Genomic DNA, 22055 nt, shown 5'->3' with positions numbered 1-22055 from the left:
AAATCTGGAAGAGATGCCTTGCACCCACGCTGTCTGTAGGACAGCATCCGGGACAGCTTCAGGGATCTATTTGGTGCAGGAATGAATAGGTAGTATCTCCAGAACCCATTGCCGGGATGGATTCGCTTCAATGTTTTCAGTGAAGTGTCTATTAGGCCAAACTTGGGTTCTGTATTCCCCTAACAGGCCAGGCAGCGTGTGGCATCCCAAGTGATGACAGGGCATACAGCCCCTGTCCTCCAAGGTACAATGAAAGGAGGCTGGGTAGGGAAAAACAATATCCGTTTCAATTGCAAGATATATAGTGCCTTAGGCTGCCCCAAACCAAAGTGCAAACAGGCAAACAAACAAAAGAATATCCTTTAATCCAGTGGTTCTCAACCTTTCTAATGCTGCGACCCTTTAATACAGTTCCTCATGTTGTGGTGACCCCCAACCATAAAATGATTTTCATTGCTACTTCATAACTGTAATTTGCTACTGTTATAAATCACAATGTAAATATCTGTGTTCTCAGAGAACCGCTGCTGTAGAGCCTAAGACCATCGGAAAACAGATAATTATATTATGATTCATAACAGTAGCAAAATTACAATTAGGAAGTAGCAACGAAAATAATTTTATGGTTGGGGGGTCACCACAACATGAGGAACTGTATTAAAGGGTTGCGGCATTAGAAAGGTTGAGAACCACTGCTTTAATCACGTCTACATTTGATTACATAAACCTGATTGAAATCATTTAACATCTCTTCATCTGTTTTGTCATCTATAAAACGAGGAACTTGAATTTAATGACTTCCAACTTCCTTTTCATTCTGCCATTATAGACTTCCTACCTTAGGTTGTCAAAGGGTCTTTGAATTCATATATATATACTTCATATTTTACTTAAATTATAGACTTGCCCCTTCATTGGATCTATCCCTAGAATGGTTTTCTAATGCCTTTGGTGGTAGTATATGTGTGTGTGTGTGTGTGTGTGTGTGTAATTTATATTAGTAAGAAAGTAAATTCCAATTCTTTATCCCTCTATTCATAGAGAAAACTACACATGGGTATGGGAAATGGAGAAGAGGAAGAAAGACTGAAATGGCAAAACCTTTGCCAGCTATGTGTCCTGCTAAAGAGTTTAGCCCTGCCTAGAGAGCGATTCTTCCAGAGAAACACATTAGTGAGTCTCTGTGTTCGGAAAGGGGAACTGGAGCTAAGTGGACCTTAGGAAAACAAGTTTGTGGGGGAAGTCAGAATGAATGGAGTCCAGAGACTTGAGGCTTAGGGAGAGATGTGGTAGGACTTCGGAGCCTGCAGAGAGGTAAGTGGCCAGCAAGAGACTTCCAATGCTGGGAAAGGTAAGGGATTGGAAGGATGGGGATCATATCTGGTTTTATTTTCATTAAATTAATTGTACGTGTGCAATATAAAATATCACTGTTGATGCAAATCTTCAACAGTCAGTAGTCTTACAAAGCCTGTGGGACTCATTTGGAGGAAGTTAAAGAGAAGAGGGTGAAACTGATATCTTGGTTGGTATGAGGCAGAGGAAAGGGAACACAGAGCAGCTGTGGCAGGAGAGAGGCCATGAAATCAGGAGGTCAGGGGTAGGAACATGGAGCCAGAAGTGACTGTGGGAATGTAAAACCTTGGAAATTCACATACATTTTGTGGGAAGAATCAGCTTTTCTAGAATACTTGGAGCTTGGGCCCAAGGATAAGGGGCTCTGAGTGTACCTTTCGGCCACACTAATGAACAATAAAGGGTTGGAGCTCTCTCCTTACCTACCTGGTGCAGCTGAAGGCCCAAAATAATGTGGTGGGGTATTTTTTTAGTTTTACTCTTTGATTTCATTGCATAGTATGTCTTCTCTTGACATAGAAACAGTCCTCCCAAATATAAATCATTTTACTATGAAAAAAAATTGTATTTATTTGTTTCAACATTCATTGACATCTTCTAAGAATAAGTTGCTTAGATAGTAAGATACAATTATGCTATAAAAGAGCTTATCTCCAAAGGGAGAGAGACATGCAAAAGTCAACCACAATACAAGGAAAGATGAAATAAGTGCTAAATGGAGTGCAGGAACAGCGGTCCTTAATTCTGGCTGAGGAACAATGATATAGAATCCAATGAATGAATGTGTGTTCTCCCTGAAGTTTCTAATTCTTTAGTCACGTCTCTTTCCTGTTAAGAGAGAAAATAAAAATATTTTTGACATGGTATAAAACACATAAAAATTATCCTAAGACTATAAAAACTCAAGATATGTCATAATTGTGTATAATTGATCACTCACCCAACCCAGTTTTCTGTGCCTGAGACAAAGGTTTTGAAGAACAACCCCCTAAGGCTAAAAAGGCAATTTTGTGTAGGATATAGACCTGGGGGTCAGGTATCTCTGCCATTTTGCCAGCTGTATAATTTTGGGCAAATCACTATTTAGCCTTCTTTAATGCTAGATTACCAATCTGTAAAATGAGGATTATAGCAACTCCTTGAATTGTTGGATTAAATGAGTTAATGCACATGAGTGCTTGGTACACTGTAAATACTAGGTGCATTTCAGCTATTATTTTTAATATTCTGAGAAAAGCATTGGATAATTTCACATTTTTGAGTTTAATAACATTCTTTTGAATTTATATTTTCTGTTTGTATCACTTTTTGGATTAATGAATTCCCTAAATTTAAAACCTATATAATTAAATATTACTTAACATTTGTCCAGAAGTTACAACTTTTCTTTTTTCAAATTTACTTTTATTATTGAGAGTATTATAGATGTCCCCCTGTTTCCCCATTGATCCCCTCTACTTTGCACCAGTCTCTTTGTGCTCCCCCTCCCTCCCCCGCCACAAGTTATCTCTTCTCAACTTTGCCTAGGGGCAGACACCTCATTGTCTTTAATACTTAAGGATTTAATGCACTTGTCTGCTTTCCTCTAATTAGTCTGCCTCAGAATCTTTTTTAAGTCCCTTTCTAATTTTCTTTGGGTTCTAAAACAGTTATACATGCCATGGAGTATTCCATGGGTCCCACAGGTTTATATAAGGGGAGGCACTTTTTTTTGTTTTGTTGGCCATAACCTTACCAATAATTGTCAGTGTTTTGTGAACTTTTTAGAGAGCAGCAGCTCTTTGAGTCTCAACTCAAAGGTATAGTTCCATAGTGTTTTTCAAAACATGTTCTCTCAAATGCTGTTCTGTGAGAGCACAATTGGTGTTCCATAAAAGAAGATTATAATTTAGGAATCATTGTGTTAAGCCAGATTTTGTTAGGTACTCTTTTAATATCCTATGCACCTTAAATACAGTAGGTAGGGTTTGAAATTTGTTTCTCCATAGCATTTAAAAAAATTGTCTTGTAAACTAGCATTCTAGGGAGGAAAAATTGGGAAATGTGGATTGGTAGTAAATTCTAGTTTCAATGGACATCTTACTCCATCATCTTATTGGAATAATTTCCCCCTCCGGACATTCTTATGTGGAAGCACATTCATTGCTCTTCTGATCATTCAGAGATACTTAGGTGAACTCTTTGCACTGCATTCTTATCATCTTGCTATTTTTCTGGAAAGGTTTGGTTATATCTGTGGACTTAAAAATACCATTCTGTATTCTTCTTCCCAAATTACTGTTGGAAACAGACTAAGTAGCTCTGGCCAGGTAAATCATTTGGTTGGATTATGGTCCCCATAAACCAAGGCTGCTGGCTTCACCCCTGGTCAGGGCACATACAAGAAGCAACCAAGGAATGAATGCATAAGTAAGTGGAAGAGTAAATTGCTGTTTTTCTTTCTCTCAAAAGAATATTACTGAAAACTTAAAAATCAATATCCTCATAGTACAAAACAGTCTGGTTAAATTTTTAATATCTAAGGTCTCAAATTTCTTTCCTCAATGGGCTTTTAGTGTAAGTTCCAGTGTGTTTTACCAAGTAAATACCCATTTCCCAGTCTTTCTCACTCAAGCCTGCTCCAAGGAGACAATGTGAAATCTTCCTTCCTTGAAATCATAGACATTACCATATAAGTCCTGAATTCCTTCGATATCATCCTGTGACAGTTTGAAATCCTTGGCATCTCTGTCTTCATAGGTTGGATACATCACAGCTTTCGGATCAGGCGAATGACCCAGGCCCAAAGAATGGCCAAGTTCATGAGTGACAGCAAACAGGAAGTTAATTCCTACAGCCAAAGAGCAACAAACAGTACCGATGAAAATAGCTAGATATATAATATAATATGTAATAATAAATAAGGCAATTATAAAAATACCTACCTCCAAAGTTTACTTATTTGTTTTAAGGCTTTCATAAGGAGGGGGAGGGTTTAGAAGAACAGAATAGTATTATTTTAATCTCATCACTACTTCTGTGGTTTTTAAAAATTTTTTTAAATATATTTTATTGATGTTTTACAGAGAGGAAGGGAGAAAGATAGAAGAAAGATAGAGAGTTAGAAACATCCATCACCCGCCTCCTGCACAACCCCCACTGGGGATGTGCCTGCAACCAAGGTACATGCCCTTGACTGGAAATAAACTTGGGATCTTTCAGTCTGCAGGCCATTGTTCTATCCACTGAGCCAAACCGGGTTTGGCCTTCTGTGTTTATTTATTTTTTTTTAAGTAATGTTTTTCTGTCTATTTGCTTCTTATATGATTACTCAAATGGCAGTATTCTATAGAGGAAAGCAAAGGCTTTAGAAGCATTAAGATTTGGGTTTGAGCCCTAACTGGTTTGGCTCAGTGGGTAGAGCATCGGTCTGTGGACTCAAGGGTCCCAGGTTTGATTCTGGTCAAGGGCTTGTACCCTGGTTGTGGACACATCCCCAGTAGGGGGTGTACATGAGGCAGCTGGCTGATGTTTCTCTCTCATTGATGTTTCCAACTATCTATCCCTCTTCCTTCCTCTCTGTAAAAAATCAATAAACTATATTTTTAAAAAATATTTGGTTTTGCAACCCAGCTCTGCTGCTTATTAGCAGGATGACTCTGGACACATTAATTGATATTACCGAATCTCATTTCCTCATTTTTTGAATAAAGATAGTAATTCCTGCCTTTTAGATTTATCAAAATATTGAGAGTTTCCCAGTATCTGAAAACAAATGGCTACTCAATAAGTGGTAGTGGCTTAGAGTAGCAGGAGAAAGAAAGTTGGCTTTGTAAAAGCGAGACTGGAAGGCAGGATCTCTAGGAAATGCTGGGTTTTGCTTTTTATTTATTAAATTGTATTATACATAAGCTTTTCTCTCTCTCAGACTTATAGAAAAGCTTTTCAAATAAGGGGAGTGTGTGAGCCTGAGAGTTTGAGTGGCCAGAGTTCCACTGTGTGCATTAGACTGAAGGAAGCTGCCTTTAGCCTACCTTGAGTGGAAAGAAAGGAGAATGAAAAAGATATGCAAGATATCAAGTGAAGACAGTCATAATTTTACATAGGTTAGCTTTTCACAGCAAAGCATCACTGAAGTGGTGAATTCCCACTGCCAAACAGAAGTAGTTTTTTATTTTTTAATGTTGTCTCCAATTCGAATTATTTATACCAGAGCTGCTCTCCATTAGTTTTCTGACATGTCTGATTTCCTATTTTGTAAGATGGTGAATATGATGGGCTGGGTTATGGGGTGGGTTCTTTCTAAACAATAGCAAATATTCAGAATTGTATATAATTCTAAAATATCATAGTCACTGCTCCTCTTTTTCCTTCAATCAAAAAACTTAAATTTGGAGGGAACATAAAGACAGAGGTATAATTTATTGAATTACTAATATTACCCAAACCATGTATAAGCATTATCTCATTCAATTAAAATAAAAATTCAGCAAGATGGGAATTATTTATAGTCCCATTTCACAGATGAGGAAACAGGCTCAGGAAATGAATAACTTGCTAAAAGACGCAAGAGAGTCGTTGGTAGAGGTATAGTCAAGTGACCTCTATGTTGCTTGACTCATAGCCTGAGCTTCTGTCTTTAGTATATCTAACATTATGGGCACAATAAATAAAACTACACATTTAAGTCACATAGTTCAGTGGTTGGCATTTATCAAGGGCTCAAGAATTATTATTAATCAAAGCAAATATTAAATTAAAGTTAGTATAAGAAGTCCTGGATTTTAAAAAGGATGCAGTAGAAGAGAGGTGGGATGCTGTACCTATACTGGTACCATCAGTCCAGCGTTCATCCTCATCAAAGTGGGCATCTCCTCCTAGGCGTGGTGCAGGTGAGAAGGCATGAGCCAGTATGTTTCCTGGTCCATCGAATGGGGAGCCGTCCCCATGAGCTGGAAGAAAATAGAGCAATTGCCCTTAATGACTGAATATATCTCCACTTATTTCATTTCATTTCATTTATTTATTTATTTTTAATCCTCACCTGAGGATATTTTCTCACTGATTTTTCAGAGAGAGTGGAAGGAAGGAAGGAAGGAAGGAAGGAAGGAAGAAAGAAGGAAGGAAGGAAGGAGGGAGGGAGGGAGCTCGTGCGTGCTTGAGAGAAACATCAATGTGAGAGAAACACATTGGGCTATCCTCCCTCCCCAAAATATTTCTCTTTTCATTCTGTTCTAATATTGAAATGCCTGGCTGCTGAAATGCCTGTGAATTTAGCTGGAATTGAACAACAACCACAATACTGATAACACTGAAGAGAATGTGCAGAAAGCACTGATCATCGCATTCCATGTTTTTCAAGAACAGATAAACTGGATATGGCCTGATACCAGTTTGAAAATAAATACATCTGCATCACATTCAAATCCATTTAAGACACCTTGAGCATGGTTCTCCAGGAAATGGTCTACACAAAGATTAAGCTAGGCTTTTAAGAAAGGTTATACTAAAAGGTACACAAGTTACTTGTTGAGTGTAGTTCTCACACTCATTTGTCATCCTGCTATCATCTGACCAAACAAAGTGAGAAAACTTAGAAGCAACAATAAATTAGATGTGAATATATTTAAATTCCCATTTCCAGTAAGCTTTCAATATGTTTTAAACTGTTCCATAAATGTGATGTGTGTGTGTGTGTGTATGTGTGTGTGCGCGCGTGCGCTCGTGCGCATGCACGCGTTGATTAATTCTATGAAATGGGGTTGGTAAACTTTTTCTGTGATGGCTAGACGGTCAGTAATTTAGGATTTGTTGGCTTGATGGTCTTGTCACAATTAAACTCTGCCATTGTAGCCCCAAAGCAGTCACAGACAATAGGTAAATGAAGGATTATGGCTGTGTTGTAATAATGTATTTGCAAAAGTAGGTGGTGGGCTGGATTTGGCTCATGGGCCATAGTTTGCCATCCTCTGCCATAGCAAATGGCTTAAATGTACCAAAGGAGCTGAATAAACAACAAGTAAAGTAGCACTGCGGATTAGCTACAGGAATCTTCCTTACCTCCTCTTGCAAAGCCAATCATGATATCAGCAATTCCCATTCTAATTTTCTTGAATTGCAGAGGGATCTCTTTGCTCCACATTGCAAAGGCTTTTTCCACTAGCTGATTCACTTTGAAGCGGGATAAGTCTCGAGTATATGATATGATCCTGGTAGCAAAAAAACAACAACAATGTTTGACCTCTTAGGAAGGGCTTCACTGTTTTTGTTTAAATGACCAAAGCAATACTAACCTGTAGGTGACTACTTTGGAAGTCCATTTCGGCCTATTTGGGAATAGTGAGTATTCTGCAACATCTGGTACTCCACATCTGGGCTTCTGAATGATTTTTATGATGTCAGAGTTTAATATCCCAGTTGTAGGCAGGTGAAAGAATTTTTGCATCTCCTTGAGTTTGGCTCTTAAACTGTTGGCATCCCTTGTTTTTGAGTCGTATGGATAAAATATCTTGAGATAGTTCTGTTGGAAAGAGAGTAATTGATTTGTAATCTTTGTTTATTGTCTTTTATCTTAGAAGTCTGCATGTCTTTGCCTTGATACCTGTGGATTCAAACAGTGGTTTGAAAACACAGTACTTATAGAGTCACCAAGTAAAATAACTGTGCATTAATGAGAATAAAATTTAATATCAATAATGAAGCATTGTTGTTCTATTTCATGAGCAAAAAGGAAAAAGTACCTCCATTTCTCTTTCATCCCCTAAACTGCTCTGAAGGGAAGCCCCCTGTACACTTTATAGAACATAGACTCGTCTGTAATAGCCAATCAGGAAGAGTGACTATTTCCTCAAGGGGCCTTCCCTGGCATCAAAGACCAAGTCAACCACCACCCCCTTCTAAGACTCTCTGGAGATTTGGTCCCACCTATGGTAAAGGGTGTTAAAGTTTTAGTCCTGGGAAAGGACATTGTAAAATTACTTAGCTTAATGTACATATTTTCCAGGTAAAGAAACTAAAGCTCAAGGCAACTAAATGACTTGGTTGGGGTCAAATATTGAATGAGTAACAGAATAAACAAACAAACAAACAAACAAACAAACAAACAAAACCAACTAGTAACAGAACTGGCACTGAGTTTCCTGACTGCCAGTCCTGTGTTCTTTCCGCTGTTAAATCTCCTGCAAGACCCACAGTGAGGCTGCAGGATAGAGCAGGTCTCCTGGAGTTTTCCTCACACCATTGGTTTCTGGGCATTTCTTAAGGGACCCTGGTTCCTGGATATGAGGACAGCTACTGTAAAGAAGTAAAAAAGTGAATGCAATAACAGCGGCAGCTGTGGCCTCACAAGAATGCTTCTTAAGCTTTTACTAGTGGCAGGACTACCCTAGGAGCTTTACATACTTATCTCATTTAAACCTTACAACCACCCTGTGAAGTAGGTACCGCACTGTTATTCCTAATTCACGCGAAGAATCGTGGCTCAGAGAAGCAAGTTCACCCCTTGAGTGACTGAAGGAGTCAGTATTTGAACTTGTGTTCTGATTCCAAAGCCCGCTTCCTTAGAAAAATGCACTGGGCTTTCTAATGCATGAAAGTATTGTTGAAACAATTTAAACATTGGCTCACTCACTGACAGTCTAATTTGGAGTAGGTGAAGTGGTTACCTGTCTCAGAACCTCTCAGGAATATACACTTTACGTGAGTAACCTTAGTAATATGTGTGCTTTCTTCCTGTTACCAATGATTGCATGTCATTCAAAGTGTGCTCTCTTTTCCTGTTACCAATGATTGCATGTTCATCCATGACAGTTAGGATTTAATCTCATTTAAAAACAAACAACTTATTTTATCCATTCCAGATCTACAAGCATTGCCAAGACACCCTCTGGAGGAAATTTCTCTGCATCCTTGATATGAATGTTTCTGCCTTCTGTCAAACCTAGTGAACCACACTCTGGTTTATTGGTAATCTATACGCTAAATAAAGCTTAGGGATTCAATATATTTGCAAGTGTCCGCCTTCTAAACAGTCCACTGGGTGAAACCCTATGAAATGGCTCTTTTGGAAGTAAAAAACACACAATAAAATATCAGTAATTTCTTATGGTTCAATCTATCATATTAGTGATAGTTCTAAAAGTCAAAGTTAATGTGAAATAAAACCTCATGTTTCTTATGTTTAAGGCTTAAATTTATAAATAGCACTTAAGAGTAAACATCCCATTATTTTACCAAATAATACTTATTTACACTTATGAGGCTGCTATGAAGTAGTAGTATATTGGAGAGAATATGATTTTGAACCAGAAAAGCTTGTCCTTGACGCCTATCAGAACTCATCTTTGATTCTCCACCAGTATTCACCAAATGTGTGAACCAACTTAATGTTGGTTCCTTACTTTTCCCAGGAGTGAGCTAAGGATTAAATGACATAACATATATGAAGTTCTTTACAATTGTTACATGATAGTTGGCATTATTATTACTTCATTTATTCATTATAATAATCCTGTGAACTATAAAACACGTAGTAAGATATTTATAGTATGAATATTTCTATTAGACACATGAGAAAACCAAGTCAAAAGTTCATATCTTGCCCATCATCACGCTTGAAGGAGTCAGAGCTGTCATTTCTACTGTGTTTTCTGATTTCAAGTCTCTCCGTTACATGTAGTCCTCCTTGTAAGAGGCAGCTCTCTGGCCTTTATGAAAAGAATTTCAAGTTACAATAAATAATTACTTCAATTTCTTGATGAGGGGCAATGTTTCAGGTACTGTGCTAAGTGCTTCACAAAACCCCCACTTGGTTGATAGCATTATAATATCCCATTTCCAAATTAGTAAACTGAAGCTCAGAGGAATTTAATAACAGTCCTATGCTAATAATATTCCTCTACATAGTGAGTGGAGGTGGAACTTGAAGCCAGTGTGGGGAGGCACTAGAGCCTGATAGCTACTTGATTAAATAGCTTCTTGATTAAAACATACATTGCCTTTACAATAGAATCATCACTCAAATGGAAGAGCATACTCCCTAATGCTGGTAGCAAGACCGTGGAGCCCCAGGTGAGGGGGCCAGTGACATACCTGCACCTGTTCCCACTGTGGCTCACTCATGCCTCCTGCCTCGGGGGGAAGTGGCAGAGCCAGGCTGCCCGGCAGCAGACACACAGCACACAGCACGGCCAGCTGCATGGTTGGGTTCAGGGATGGTTTTCAGGCCTATGGTTGCTTTGGTGTTTTCTTTCAAAGGCTGGAGAGATTTATATAGCTTCTCAGCCCTGAATGTGAAAACAGGTGACTCATTTTAGTGTTTTCTTTCTTTTTGGTGTCTACAGAACCTTGAAGTGTGTGTTATTTTTCATTAATGACAACGAGGAAGTATTGTATTTTTATTGGCAGGAAGCACACAATGCATTTATCCTTGGATCTCTCTGCCCCCTTCCCCCCCTTTCTGCTGTATAAATTTAATCCATGAGAAAACACATTTTATTTACCAGAATCAATTGTGACTCAGGCATATCTTTTTTAAAAAAATTATTTTATTTATTTTTTCTTTATTGATTAAGGTATTACATATGTGGCATATCTTCTTAATTTAAAAATTTGGGGAGTATCCTTCAGGATATTGCCACATATCTTAAAAGAATTAAAAACATTGAGATGCATAGAACAGAATGCAAAACATGAAAATAATAAAGTAATTATTAACTGAACATTCTGTAACAGTCACCAAAGTCAAGAAATATAACACACCCCAGGTCTTCATGGGGTGGGAGACAGGGGCGGGCTGGAGGAGGCCAATGGGGGCAAAAAGGGGCATATATAATATTTGAACAATAAAGTTTAAAAAATTATACAAAAAGAAATAGAACACAGCTAGCATCCTGTGGTTCGAGGAGCTGTGGCAGGCGTGGTGGAAGGAGATGTGTGTGTGACTGAGTCAGTGGCCACCATGGAGCCCGTGCTCCATTCCCACACCTTCCAGGACCCCAGTGAAGCCCTGATAATTCTCTTCTTTAAGTTTCCTTTTAATCATATTACTTCTTTCCTTAGTGGTCAACGTTACCCAGAAATTCTCTTTAATTACATGAAAAAATATCAAATAAGTAAAGCTTTATGCAAAGGCTTGGCTGTTTATATAGTACTCGAAGCCCAGTGCATGAATTCATGCACAGGTAGGGTCCAGCTGGCCTGGCCCCTGATTGGGGTGGAGGGCTGATCTGGGATGGGGCTGGCCAGGGGAAGGACCATGAGTGGTTGGCCAGCCAGCCCCATCTTCTCATCGAACTCACTGTTGAACTCCTGGTGGAAGGGGACAATTTGCCTATTGGCCTCCTATTATATAGGATACTTATCATGCTTTATGTTCTATAGAAACAAGTTTATCCTAAGTAAGCCTTCAACTTGGAAATCACTTTATACACTTTCTCTTCCAGTCACCCTGACTGTAGCTCCTAACCAGCCACTGGGAGAGCTGTTTTGGTCTTTGATACACATAATGGTTATGCTATGTACAGCAACAAAGGAACCATGATCTGGAGATTCTAGTCCAACTACTTCATTTTTACCATAGATAAAATTGAAGCTAAGATGACAGATTAATTGATTCCCCCAAGGTCACACAGCTAGTTAATATTGGTCCTGACTCCCAGCCAGTGCTTTTTCTAGCATATCACACCACCTGTTCATTTTGTCATTATATTATACATTTTTGGGGGGGAAAGAGTACTATAATGCATCATGGAAAACACAACCTATATTCTGGAGCTGCAAAATTTAATTATTCAGACATCTTTGAAACCATCTGGTGATTGGGTGCTGTGTGTTAGCAAAGGTACATTTTCTAGATCAATTAATTAAATTTGCTTTCTTTACATAGCTGCTTTAATTCTGCCTAATCACAGTTCAGCTATACTTGAAGACTTATTACCTTTAGTCAGTGTCTGGTATGTAACAGATGCACAGTTAAGTGTTTACAGAATAAATGAATATTTATGAACTTGGATCAGTCAATTTGGAAGTTATATGAGGTTTTTCTATGATCTTTGCATTGAATTAAAGTTAGAAGGAATTCCCAGGTTTTATATTTTTTGTTTATTTTTATTAGTTCAAAGGGCATTCAGCATTACAAATATTTTACATACTTTTTTTTGTTAATCCTCAACCAAATATATTCTTTCTTTTTCTTTTTAAAAATTCTTTATTGTTGAAAGTGAAGATATTTTTTCCATTGATTTTTCAGAAAAAGAAGAAAGGAGGGAGGGAGAGAAGGAAGGAGGGTAAAAGAGAGAGAGAGAGAGACCTCAATGTGAGAGAGGTGCATTGTTTGGTTGCCTCTGGCACTGACATCAAGCCTGCATTCCAGGCATATATCCTTGACTGGGAATTAAATCTGAGACCCTTCAGTGCACTCTAACCACCGAGCTACACCTGCCAGGGCTTAAATAAATTAGTACTCTCTTGAAGTTGTCTCTTGTTCATCTAAATTATAATTAGCCAAAACAACAAACAAATAAACAAAACCACAAAAAGCAAACCAGAGGGATCAAGCCTCAGTCTCTGCCTTCGGAAATATATGCTCTGGAGTGGGGATACAGGGATGTAAAAAAACAATGTGGTGAATGCTTATAACATGCAATGCTACCAAGCAGAAGGGAACAGTTAATCCTTCCAATGGGAACTGAGGAATGATTTCTATTGGAGTTGGCGTTTTAGCTGGATTTTGGAGGGTAACTAGGAATTCCTTGGATAAGCAATTACAGCAAGAGTACATGGGAAGATAGGAGCATGGGTAGAGACGAGTGAGCAGTCACTGTTGCTGGTGGGTATGTGTGAATGTCTGGAAAAGCAGGTCTGGTCAAGTTGTGAAAAGTCAGTTTTGTATGTTAGGAAGTTTGGACTAGATCCTAAAGGGTTATCAAGGAATGTGTTAAAGGAAGACATAGCCTTATCAGATTTGAAATGTTGCAAGAACATTTTGGTGGTTATTTCAGAGATGGATTGTGGAAGTAGAGATGACTCCCTGTAGAGGGATATTAGAGAGACAGCAGAACAAGGAAAAGTTATTACTATAACCCAGCTAAGGCTGGCTGGAGGGATAGAAAAGAGGAAGGAAATTAAAGACTATATAGAAGTTATGATTGATAAAAACAAAACAAAAATTTAAGAGCTGATTGGTTGCAGGAATGAAGAAGACAGAATTAAAGAAGATCTAAATGTAATGGACTTCGTGCAGTTATTACAGAGATAAGACTTATAGAAGAAAAAACAAGAAATAAATTTTTGAGGGAAACAGGGACTTGGTTTTGGTTAAGCAATAACATCAATTTTGAATATTGAGTTTGTATATTTTCAGCAGGGAAATCAAACCTGGAGCTTATAAGAGTGATCTGATTTGTAGATTTAGGTTGTAAGGAACTTATTTATAAAGAAGAAAAAACCATGCTTTGTTATTGCGGTAAAATATGCATAATATAAAACTTACCATTTTAATAATTTTAAGTGTACAATTCAGTTGCATTAAGTACATTCACAGTGTTGTGTAACCATCATTGATACCTGTTTTCAGAACTATTTCATCATCCCAAACAGAAACTCTATACTCATCTATATATATAAAAGCCTAAGTGACTATTATGACCGAACAACCAGAACGACCAGAATGAGTGGTCGACCAGTCACTATAACGTGCATTGACCACCAAGGGGCAGACACTTATTTCAGGAGCTGCCCCCTGGTGGTCAGTGCGCTCCCACAGCCAACCTCCCACGGCCCCTTTCCCCAGCTAGCTGGTCCCCCTTTGATGGGCCTCTGGGCAGGCAGAGGGACCCCACTTGTGCATGAATTTGTGCACTGGGCCTCAGGTTAAAAAATAACTCTTTCCTTCCTCCTCCCCCTAACCACTGGTAATCTCTAGTCTACATCCTGTCCTATAAATTTGACTATTCTAGGCACTTCACTTAGGTGTATTCATAGAATAGTTGTCCTTTTGTATATGAAGTATTTCACTTAGCATAATGGTTTCAAGATTCATCCATATTGTAGCATGTATCAGAACATCATTCTTTTTTTTTCAATTTCAAAAATAAAATGTATTTATGTATTTATTACATCATTCTTTTTTATGGCTGAATGATATTCTATGGAATAAAATATATCATAACTTGTTTATCTACTTATCAGTCAATGACAGTTGAGTTGTTTTCATTTTTTGGCTATTGTGAATAATTGTGCAGTGATTATCAGCATACAAATATCTGTTTGAATTCCTATTTTAATTATTTTTGGGTGTATGCCTATGAGTAGGTTTGCTGGGTCATATTTACTCTAGATTTAACTTCTTCAAGAGCTACCAAACTTTCATAAAGCTTGTACCGTTTGCATTTTCACTAGCAATGTCTGAAGGTTTAAATTTCTCCACATCCTTGTCAACATTTGTTATTTTCTGTGTTTAATAAATGTTTTTATAACCATTCTAGTAGGTGTGAGGGGTATTTTGTTATGGGTTTGATTTGTATTTCTAATGACTAATGTATGATGTTGAGCATTTGTAAGTCTTCTTTGGAGAAATGGCTATTCAAGTCTTTAGCTCATATTTTTAATTGTTTGCTTTTTGTTGTTGAGTTGTAGGAGTTCCTTATATATTCTGAATGTTAGACCCTTATAAGATATACAATATGTAAATATATTCTCCCTTTCTCTAGGTTGTCTTTTCACTTTCTTTTTTAATTTTTTAAAAATTTTTTATATATTTTATTGATTTTTACACAGAGAGGAATTGAGAGGGATAGAGAGTTAGAAACATCGATCAGAGAGATATATCGACCAGCTGCCTCTTGCACAAACCCTGCTGGGGATGTGCCTGCAACCAAGGTACATGCCCTTGACCGGAATCAAACACGGGACCTTTCAGTCCGCAGACTGAGGCTCTATCCACTGAGCCAAACCAGTTTTGGCTCTTTTCACTTTCTTGATAGTGTCCTTTGATATACAGAAGGTTCTAATTTTGATGAAGTCCATTTTTCCTTTCTTTCTTTCTTTTTCTTTTCTTTTTTTTTTTTTTTTTTTTTTTTTTTTTGCTTTTGGTGTCATATTAAGAATTCACTGCCAAATCAAAGTCTTCAAGATTTATGCCTGTTCTCATCTAAAAATTTTTATATTTTTAGCTCATCTATTTAAGAATAAATAAGCTTTATTTTTTATAGCTTTCTTTTTCTATTTTTGATTCTCCCTTGTTGCAATGTGATTTTGTGTTTTGGTGTTCTGACCAGGCTGATCTAACTTATCATGTTAAAGGGGAGTCATTCCGCTCTGGCCAGTCACCTTCTGACTCATAGAGAAAATACTTAACCTCTCTGTGCTTCACATTCCTTATCTGAAAAAAAATGGAGATAGTACCTTTCTCTTTGAGTTGAACTGAGAATTAAATTTAAAAAAGTCTTATAATTGTTTTTGGAGCATGGTAAGAGTTCTATAAATGCTAGTTTGTATCATTGTCATTGTCATTATATGCTAGGAGTTTTCATGTATTATAATGCCCCTTTCTGTCACCTATATTAGTCTAGCATGGTGATCAGATAATTAAATATAAAAGAAAATAGGTTTAAATGGCTTTGTTCCAATAATATTATTGTATTGATAATGCCAATGCTGTCTGAAAAACAAGGAAGTAACTCTCTTAAATATTACAATGTAGTATGTTATAATAATCAACCAAGGAAGTCTTGTCATAGGCATCGCTGACCTTGGAACAAGGAAAGCATTTGTAGTATGTATCAACACCATCTTTGGGTGGATAGTATGAACAACAGAATATATCCACAGAAGAAAAGGTCACCAAAATAGAAGTCAGGTAAATCAGATGTTAGGACAACTTTAATTTTAAATGCTTGGGAACATTTCACATTCAGGAGATGGACTTGTACCTAGGGAAAAAAAGGCCACGGATGTAGCTGATGCTCTGAGCAGCCCTCCCTCTGCATCTGGGTGAAAGGCTGTTGGGTGAGAGGCTGTTGGGTGAGCAGTGTTGGCTCTCAGTGCCAGGGACACTTTCCTGAAGCACTCTCCAGCCAATGGGAGGAGAACTATAGGCAGGGGTGTGAGGGTCGGGGAAAGGGGAGGAGGAAGGAGGGCACAGAGGGAAGGTGAGTGAGAAGAAAGTGAGAGAGAGGCTGAGCAGAATGACTACAGCCTCTGCACAGGTCCCATGTTTCTTTAAGTGTTTTTCCTCCACCACCCAAGAGGGAAAGCAAAACTAGCACCATTTACTCTTCCTTTTTGTCTATCCCTTACTTCCCCTTCAAACTCTAACTGGTAAGGGCTGGACCTTGCTGAAGCAAGCCCATCTGCTCCACTTGCAAGAGGAAGGGCAGGGGCATGCTTAAACAGAGCTAGGTTTTATTATCCCCACCAGTGCCAATGTTTACAAGTTACACATCAGAAAGAAAGGGAAGTGGTTGTCCTTGTCCCAGTCCAAAACTGGGGCAGGAGATAGCTTGACATGGTTGACCTCCTCTGGTGGACTCATCTGGGTAGCACTGTACAATAGATTTAACTGGAGAATAGGGGTAGTGGAGGAAGAATTACAGCCCAGCACTGTACTGTAGATAATTGAACATTTAGTGCTAGTCTTCCCAGTTCTGAATAAAACTCTCTCAACACCTAGGTCTTCTGCTTCCTGCCCTGCTGCTGGGCTTTTCCTATGTCTACTGGCTTCTAACCCCAGACTTTTGTTTTATTATTATTTTTTAATTAGGGGGCCTCTTAGTCATTTCCAGGTTGTCTCCTTACAATCCAAGCTCTCAGGGCCTCCCTTTCCGCTATTAAGAGGCTCATCAAGGTATTTGTCTAAATAAAGACAATAATTTCTCTAGAGGAACCAGGTAAAACAAAAAAACTTATCTCCTCAACTACATCATAAATAACATGAACTACACTTGGAGTTTCTGTAGACGTAATTGATGTGTATGCTTATATGGATTTTTGTGATTAAAAAATAGAGAGAAGCAAAGAATTTGCCTCAGATTGCTTCTATAACTGCAACGGCATAAATTACTCTACATATAATTTTTGGTGGGAACATTTTTGGTTTTCAACCAATTACTCTGGGAATATTTGCCTTATTCAGACCCCTCTTTGCCCACGTTAATTAATTAGATTGTTGCTTAGGGCCTGAACAGTTATTGGGATATGCTACTAAACAACATGCATTGTTTTATATCCATAGCTTCAAGCAGTATGAAAACATAAACCAGCAATAAGTTTTGAAGAAAGCCAAGCACCTTAGGGCTTAGAATGACCCCAGCAAGAGGAGGGATGGCAACACCCACCTCTCTGAGTCAGCTTGCCTTGGCTACTCTGCCCATTGGGCAGCACCTGGGTTTTGGATGGACCTTGCCTTCTAATAATTTTGAGGTCAAATCTGTGTCTCTCCAGGGGTGGCATCTTCCCTCAGTTTTCTCTTATAGTTAGAGTTAAGGAAATTTGCTCTTTTAAATCTCAATTCAGATTATAGCCAGTTCCATGATCACCTGGGGGTTTATCTCTTCTTTCAGCCCCTTCCCTCCAGTTTATTGCTGCCATCCCCATTCTCTTCAATGACAGAACTCCCTACCACTTCTTCCTTCTTCAACTTTTAGGATTTTACATATATACTAGAGGCCCAGTGCACGAAATTTGTGCACAGGGTGGGGAGAGCGGAGGGTGTCCCTCAGCCCAGCCTGCACCCTCTCCAATCTGGGACCCCTCAAGGAATGTTTGACTGCCCTTTTACAGGGATTGGGCCATGGGGGTGTGGCCAGCCTGGGTGAGGGGCTGATGGCTGCTTGCAGGCTGGCCACACCCCCAGTGACCCAAGCTCCCAGCCCCTCCTTTTTTTTTTTTTTTTTTTTACCTCCTTGAGTGAAGGCCAGGATCATCTGGAAGCAGGTATCTGGGATTTATTTATTTTCTATAATTGAAACTTTGTAGCCTTGAGCAGAGGCCAGAGCAGATCAGAGTGGAGAGATCAGAGCAGAGGCCAGAGCAGATCAGGGTGGAGAGAATCATGGATTGGCTGCCTCCTACTGGGGATTGAGCCCACAACCCAGGCATGTGCCCTGACTGGGAATCACTTTAGTGACCTCTTGGTTCATGGGCTGACATTCAACCACTGAGCCACACTGGCTGGTCTCCTCTCTAGTTTTTAGTGACACCAGTGTAATTTTCCATTCTTTAAATTAGGGTAGTATTATACACAGAATCCAACATTTAAAAAGAAATAATTTTTGCTGTTTTTTCTTTTTTCTTTTTGTTAAACCTCACCTGAGGATATTTTCCATTGATGTTTAGAGAGAATGGAAGAGAGAGGGAAAGACAGAGAGAAACATCGACTTATATATTGATATGACTTATATATGTCATATCACTGTGAGAGAAACACATCGATTGGTTGCCGCCTGCATGAGGCCTGACCAAGGCCTGGGCCGGGGAGAAGCCTGCAGCCAAGGTACCTACCCTAACCGGAATCAAACCCGGGGCTCTTTGGTTCGCAGGCTGACGCTCTATTCACTAAGCCAAATCGGTTGTGGCAGAAATAGTTGTTCTTTAATTTGAATGAATAAAAATCTAACTTAATGTGTAATTCTTATAATTACATTGAGCTCCGCCTCCCCTTAGAAGCTTTGTTGGTAATAATAGCTACTACTTATTGCATGCCTGTGACTGTTTAGTAAGTGCTTTATATGTGATTTTACAGTTATTTATTACATCACGGCTGAAAGGTAGCTACTTTTTGTCTGCTTGGCAATTTTTCCTTTTGTGAACCATCTCTGTCCAACTTCAATAATTCTTTATGTGCTTTCACTGGCCCCCACGCCCCTCGCCAGAGTTTGGATACAGTGGTTAGTCCCCGAGTGGGCAGGGGGACTCCAGAAGTACCAATCAGAAGCCTTTTCTGGGTTTCCTGAGAGAGGGTCTTGTTCATTTTTTGGAATATGAGTTATAAGAACCATGCGAGCTTGGAGCATCTAGTGGCCATCTCGCTACCACATGGAGAAAGGTCGTCTGAGAATAAAACTAAGCAGAGGTCTTCAAATTTCCAATCATATCATTTGTTTCTTGGATTCCACCAGAGCTGAAGGGACTCTAAGTACTTGGATTTTCCCATTAAGCAAGCCAACAGAATTCCCCATATATTTGTTTGTTTGCTTTTTTTTTTTTTTTAATTGGAATTGGGCTGATTTTCTGACCTTGTCAACTAAATAATTCACAAAGGCATTATTATCTCTATTTTAGCTTCAAAGTTACCTAGGTAATAAGTGGCTGAGCTGGGATTTGAATCCAGGCCTGCCTGTCTGTTAAGCCTATAGTCCCTTCAATATTCCATGCTTCCTCTCATTTATTATTTCAGAGATTTAAAATGTTTATTGATTTTTAGGGAGAGAGGAAAGGAGAGGGATAGAGAGGTAGAAACATGGATGAGAGAGAAACATCCATCATCTGCCTATTAAAAGCCCTCTCCTGGGGAATGAGCCCACAACCTGGGCATGTGCCCTGACTGGGAATCAAACCAGTGACCTCTTAGTTTATGGGTGATGCTCAACACTGAGCTACACTGAGCGGGCTAATTCAGACATTTAATCATTCATTGTACAGACACATATACTAATACCAGGGCTTTAGAGACACGTGACCAACTTATAATACTAGGTTTTTGTGTCATTGTGACAATCTAGGTTATTCATAATAAAAAGATAATAAAAAGATTTTACCAACTGAATTATTGTCTACTCTGATTCTTCCTTTACCCTGATCCCAGTGTGGCTATAAAAAGCTACCTGACTGTGGTGTGGTGACTGTGAGAGGGGCATGCACTCGGAGACAAAGAGACTCCAAACAGATTGTCACTGTCCTAGCTATGGCTCTTTATAGCCCTCCTTTGGTTGTTTGCATGAGTTCTTTACCTTCCATTTACTTACCAAATATTTATAAGCATATGGTGTGTGGTCTAGCCCTGTGATAGGGCTAGGGAACTCATGAAGAATCTGCCCTCAAGAAGTTGGCAGCTTGATTGAAATAGACATACCAAATTATAGTGCAATATGGTCTCTGCAACTATAAAGGTGTTTGCTGAGAAATGGAGGACTATAGAGAAGGTGCAGGCTGATGCACTGACGGGAGTGAGACAGACTTGTATATGTAATATCTGATTTAATCAACTTTTCGTAAGTGATTAGTTGATCCCTTTGAGGAATGGTACCCTATTGAGAACTCAGAATCTGTCCTTAATACTGACAAGTCATAGCAGCAGCAGCAGCAGCAGCTAGATCAACTACAGTTGGGCTCATGAGTAGCCGTCATGGCCATTACCATGCCATGTTGTTCATGGGCCCGTTATGTTCATGAGGCAGGTGAGGACAGGGACTGGCTGACCACCATTGATTGTGCATTATCTCATCCACACAGGCATTCAGTGCTGCCTCCTCAGCAGATGTTTTCTTTTGGGAATTGATATGAGACACAAAAATGCACACATTTTGTGCTTACTTGCACAAGTTTATTTGGGTGCCACTTCCCCTGACCTCATAATCTTCCCATCTTGTTCCCTCCAAACCTTGATAAACCAGTCAAGTGACTTGTGATTACCCAGAATTTACGCATATTCTTACTTACGGTTACTCCCGGCTCCAGACTGAGCTGATGACTGCTTATAATCATCCGCATCAACATGAACTGTATTACTTGATGTTTGATTACTCCTCTCTACTGTCTTTACTGGAAGCATTGCCCTCTGTGAGGCTATAGTTCTGAGGCAGTGAGCGAGGCGTGCATTTTCCTATTTATCAGTGGGAAGGAGCAGAATATGCCACTTTTATGTAAAGAGTATTTTGAGCTGCAGGCAATTGAGGAGAAACAGAGACAAGAAAAGCTCTCTGCCCTCTCCCTATTTGCCTAAAAACAGGACATAAATTTGCAAAGGTGTCTTTCTTCCTCTTTCAACTAGGAAGGACAGAAGTTCATTACCAGAGACATCTCTAGACCTATATCAGCCCAGAGATACCATCAGAGGAATTTATATAAAAAGTTTTACTAACTAGTCTTTAACTTCCATCAGTCCCCCAAAATTTAAAGTTATTTTTCTGTGTCTTGTCACCTGTCTAAAAAGTGATTGTTCTTTTGTTCAGATGCTATATAAGCCCAACTTCTAACTATCTGTGTAGGATATTGAGCTATTAATACGATGCATGTGTGTTAATGAAACTGTTTGTTTTCCCCTTGTTAATCTGTCTTTTGTCAGTCTATGGGCCCCAGCTAGAGAACCTAGGAGGGTAGAGGAAAAAATGTTTTCCTTTCACCTCTACTCTAGTCATAGAGAATACCACAGGGCTGTGATTTTGATCTGGGGGAGAGGCATTGGTGTAAAATATGTAGGTGACATAGAGGTTTTGGCCACCTATTCAAGTAACATGTACTCTCAGGACCAGCTCCGGTCTGAATGTACCGTTTCCATCATGTGTGTTTTTCATACAGTGAATAGTTTTACAGAATCCTAGAATCCGGGGGGTCTGAATCTAGAATCTGTCTGCCTTGTGACTCTTTTTGGGGCTTGCATATTGTTTGAACCTGCAATAAAATTACCTCTCTGGATCAGGGTCCTGTTTAAGTCTGGCAGCTAGTTACCTTCAGTAACTAGGCCAGAATGATATCTGCCATCACCATAGTCTAGGATCCTTGCG

General features: G+C 39.0%; 1 protein-coding gene across 2 annotated transcripts; it reads right to left on the bottom strand.

Moving 5' to 3' along the window:
• Positions 1 to 1885: 1885 nt before the first annotated feature.
• MMP7 (matrix metallopeptidase 7) lies at positions 1886 to 21215 on the bottom strand. Of its 2 annotated transcripts, XM_084896143.1 has the most exons (7): positions 20992 to 21215; positions 10426 to 10619; positions 7629 to 7855; positions 7396 to 7544; positions 6159 to 6287; positions 4025 to 4186; positions 1886 to 2184 (listed from the first exon to the last, which is right to left on the bottom strand). In XM_084896143.1, exons 2-7 carry the CDS (start codon positions 10531 to 10533, stop codon positions 2168 to 2170), a joined length of 792 nt encoding a protein of 263 aa, XP_084752269.1. In that variant the 5' UTR covers positions 10534 to 10619; positions 20992 to 21215; the 3' UTR covers positions 1886 to 2167. The 2 variants fall into 2 exon arrangements, with proteins under 2 accessions (XP_084752269.1, XP_084752270.1); XM_084896144.1 differs by lacking the exon at positions 10426 to 10619 and having other exon boundaries at positions 20992 to 21163.
• Positions 21216 to 22055: the final 840 nt, after the last annotated feature.

Source organism: Pipistrellus hanaki (genome assembly GCF_964339955.1).
Source record: "Pipistrellus hanaki genome assembly, chromosome: 9".
In the NCBI taxonomy this organism is placed as follows: Eukaryota; Metazoa; Chordata; class Mammalia; order Chiroptera; family Vespertilionidae; genus Pipistrellus; species Pipistrellus hanaki.
This window is presented reverse-complemented; position numbering and strand designations above follow the sequence as displayed.

Excerpts from the sequence above, each read along its gene's own strand:
- MMP7 (XM_084896143.1), bottom strand. The coding sequence starts at position 10,533 with ATGCAGCTGGCCGTGCTGTGTGCTGTGTGTCTGCTGCCGGGCAGCCTG. Across the intron at positions 6,288-7,395 it reads GATTGGCTTTGCAAGAGGAG|CTCATGGGGACGGCTCCCCA; the intron begins GTAAGGAAGATT and ends ATTTTCTTCCAG. Across the intron at positions 4,187-6,158 it reads GACTGATGGTACCAGTATAG|GAATTAACTTCCTGTTTGCT; the intron begins GTACAGCATCCC and ends CTTTGGCTGTAG.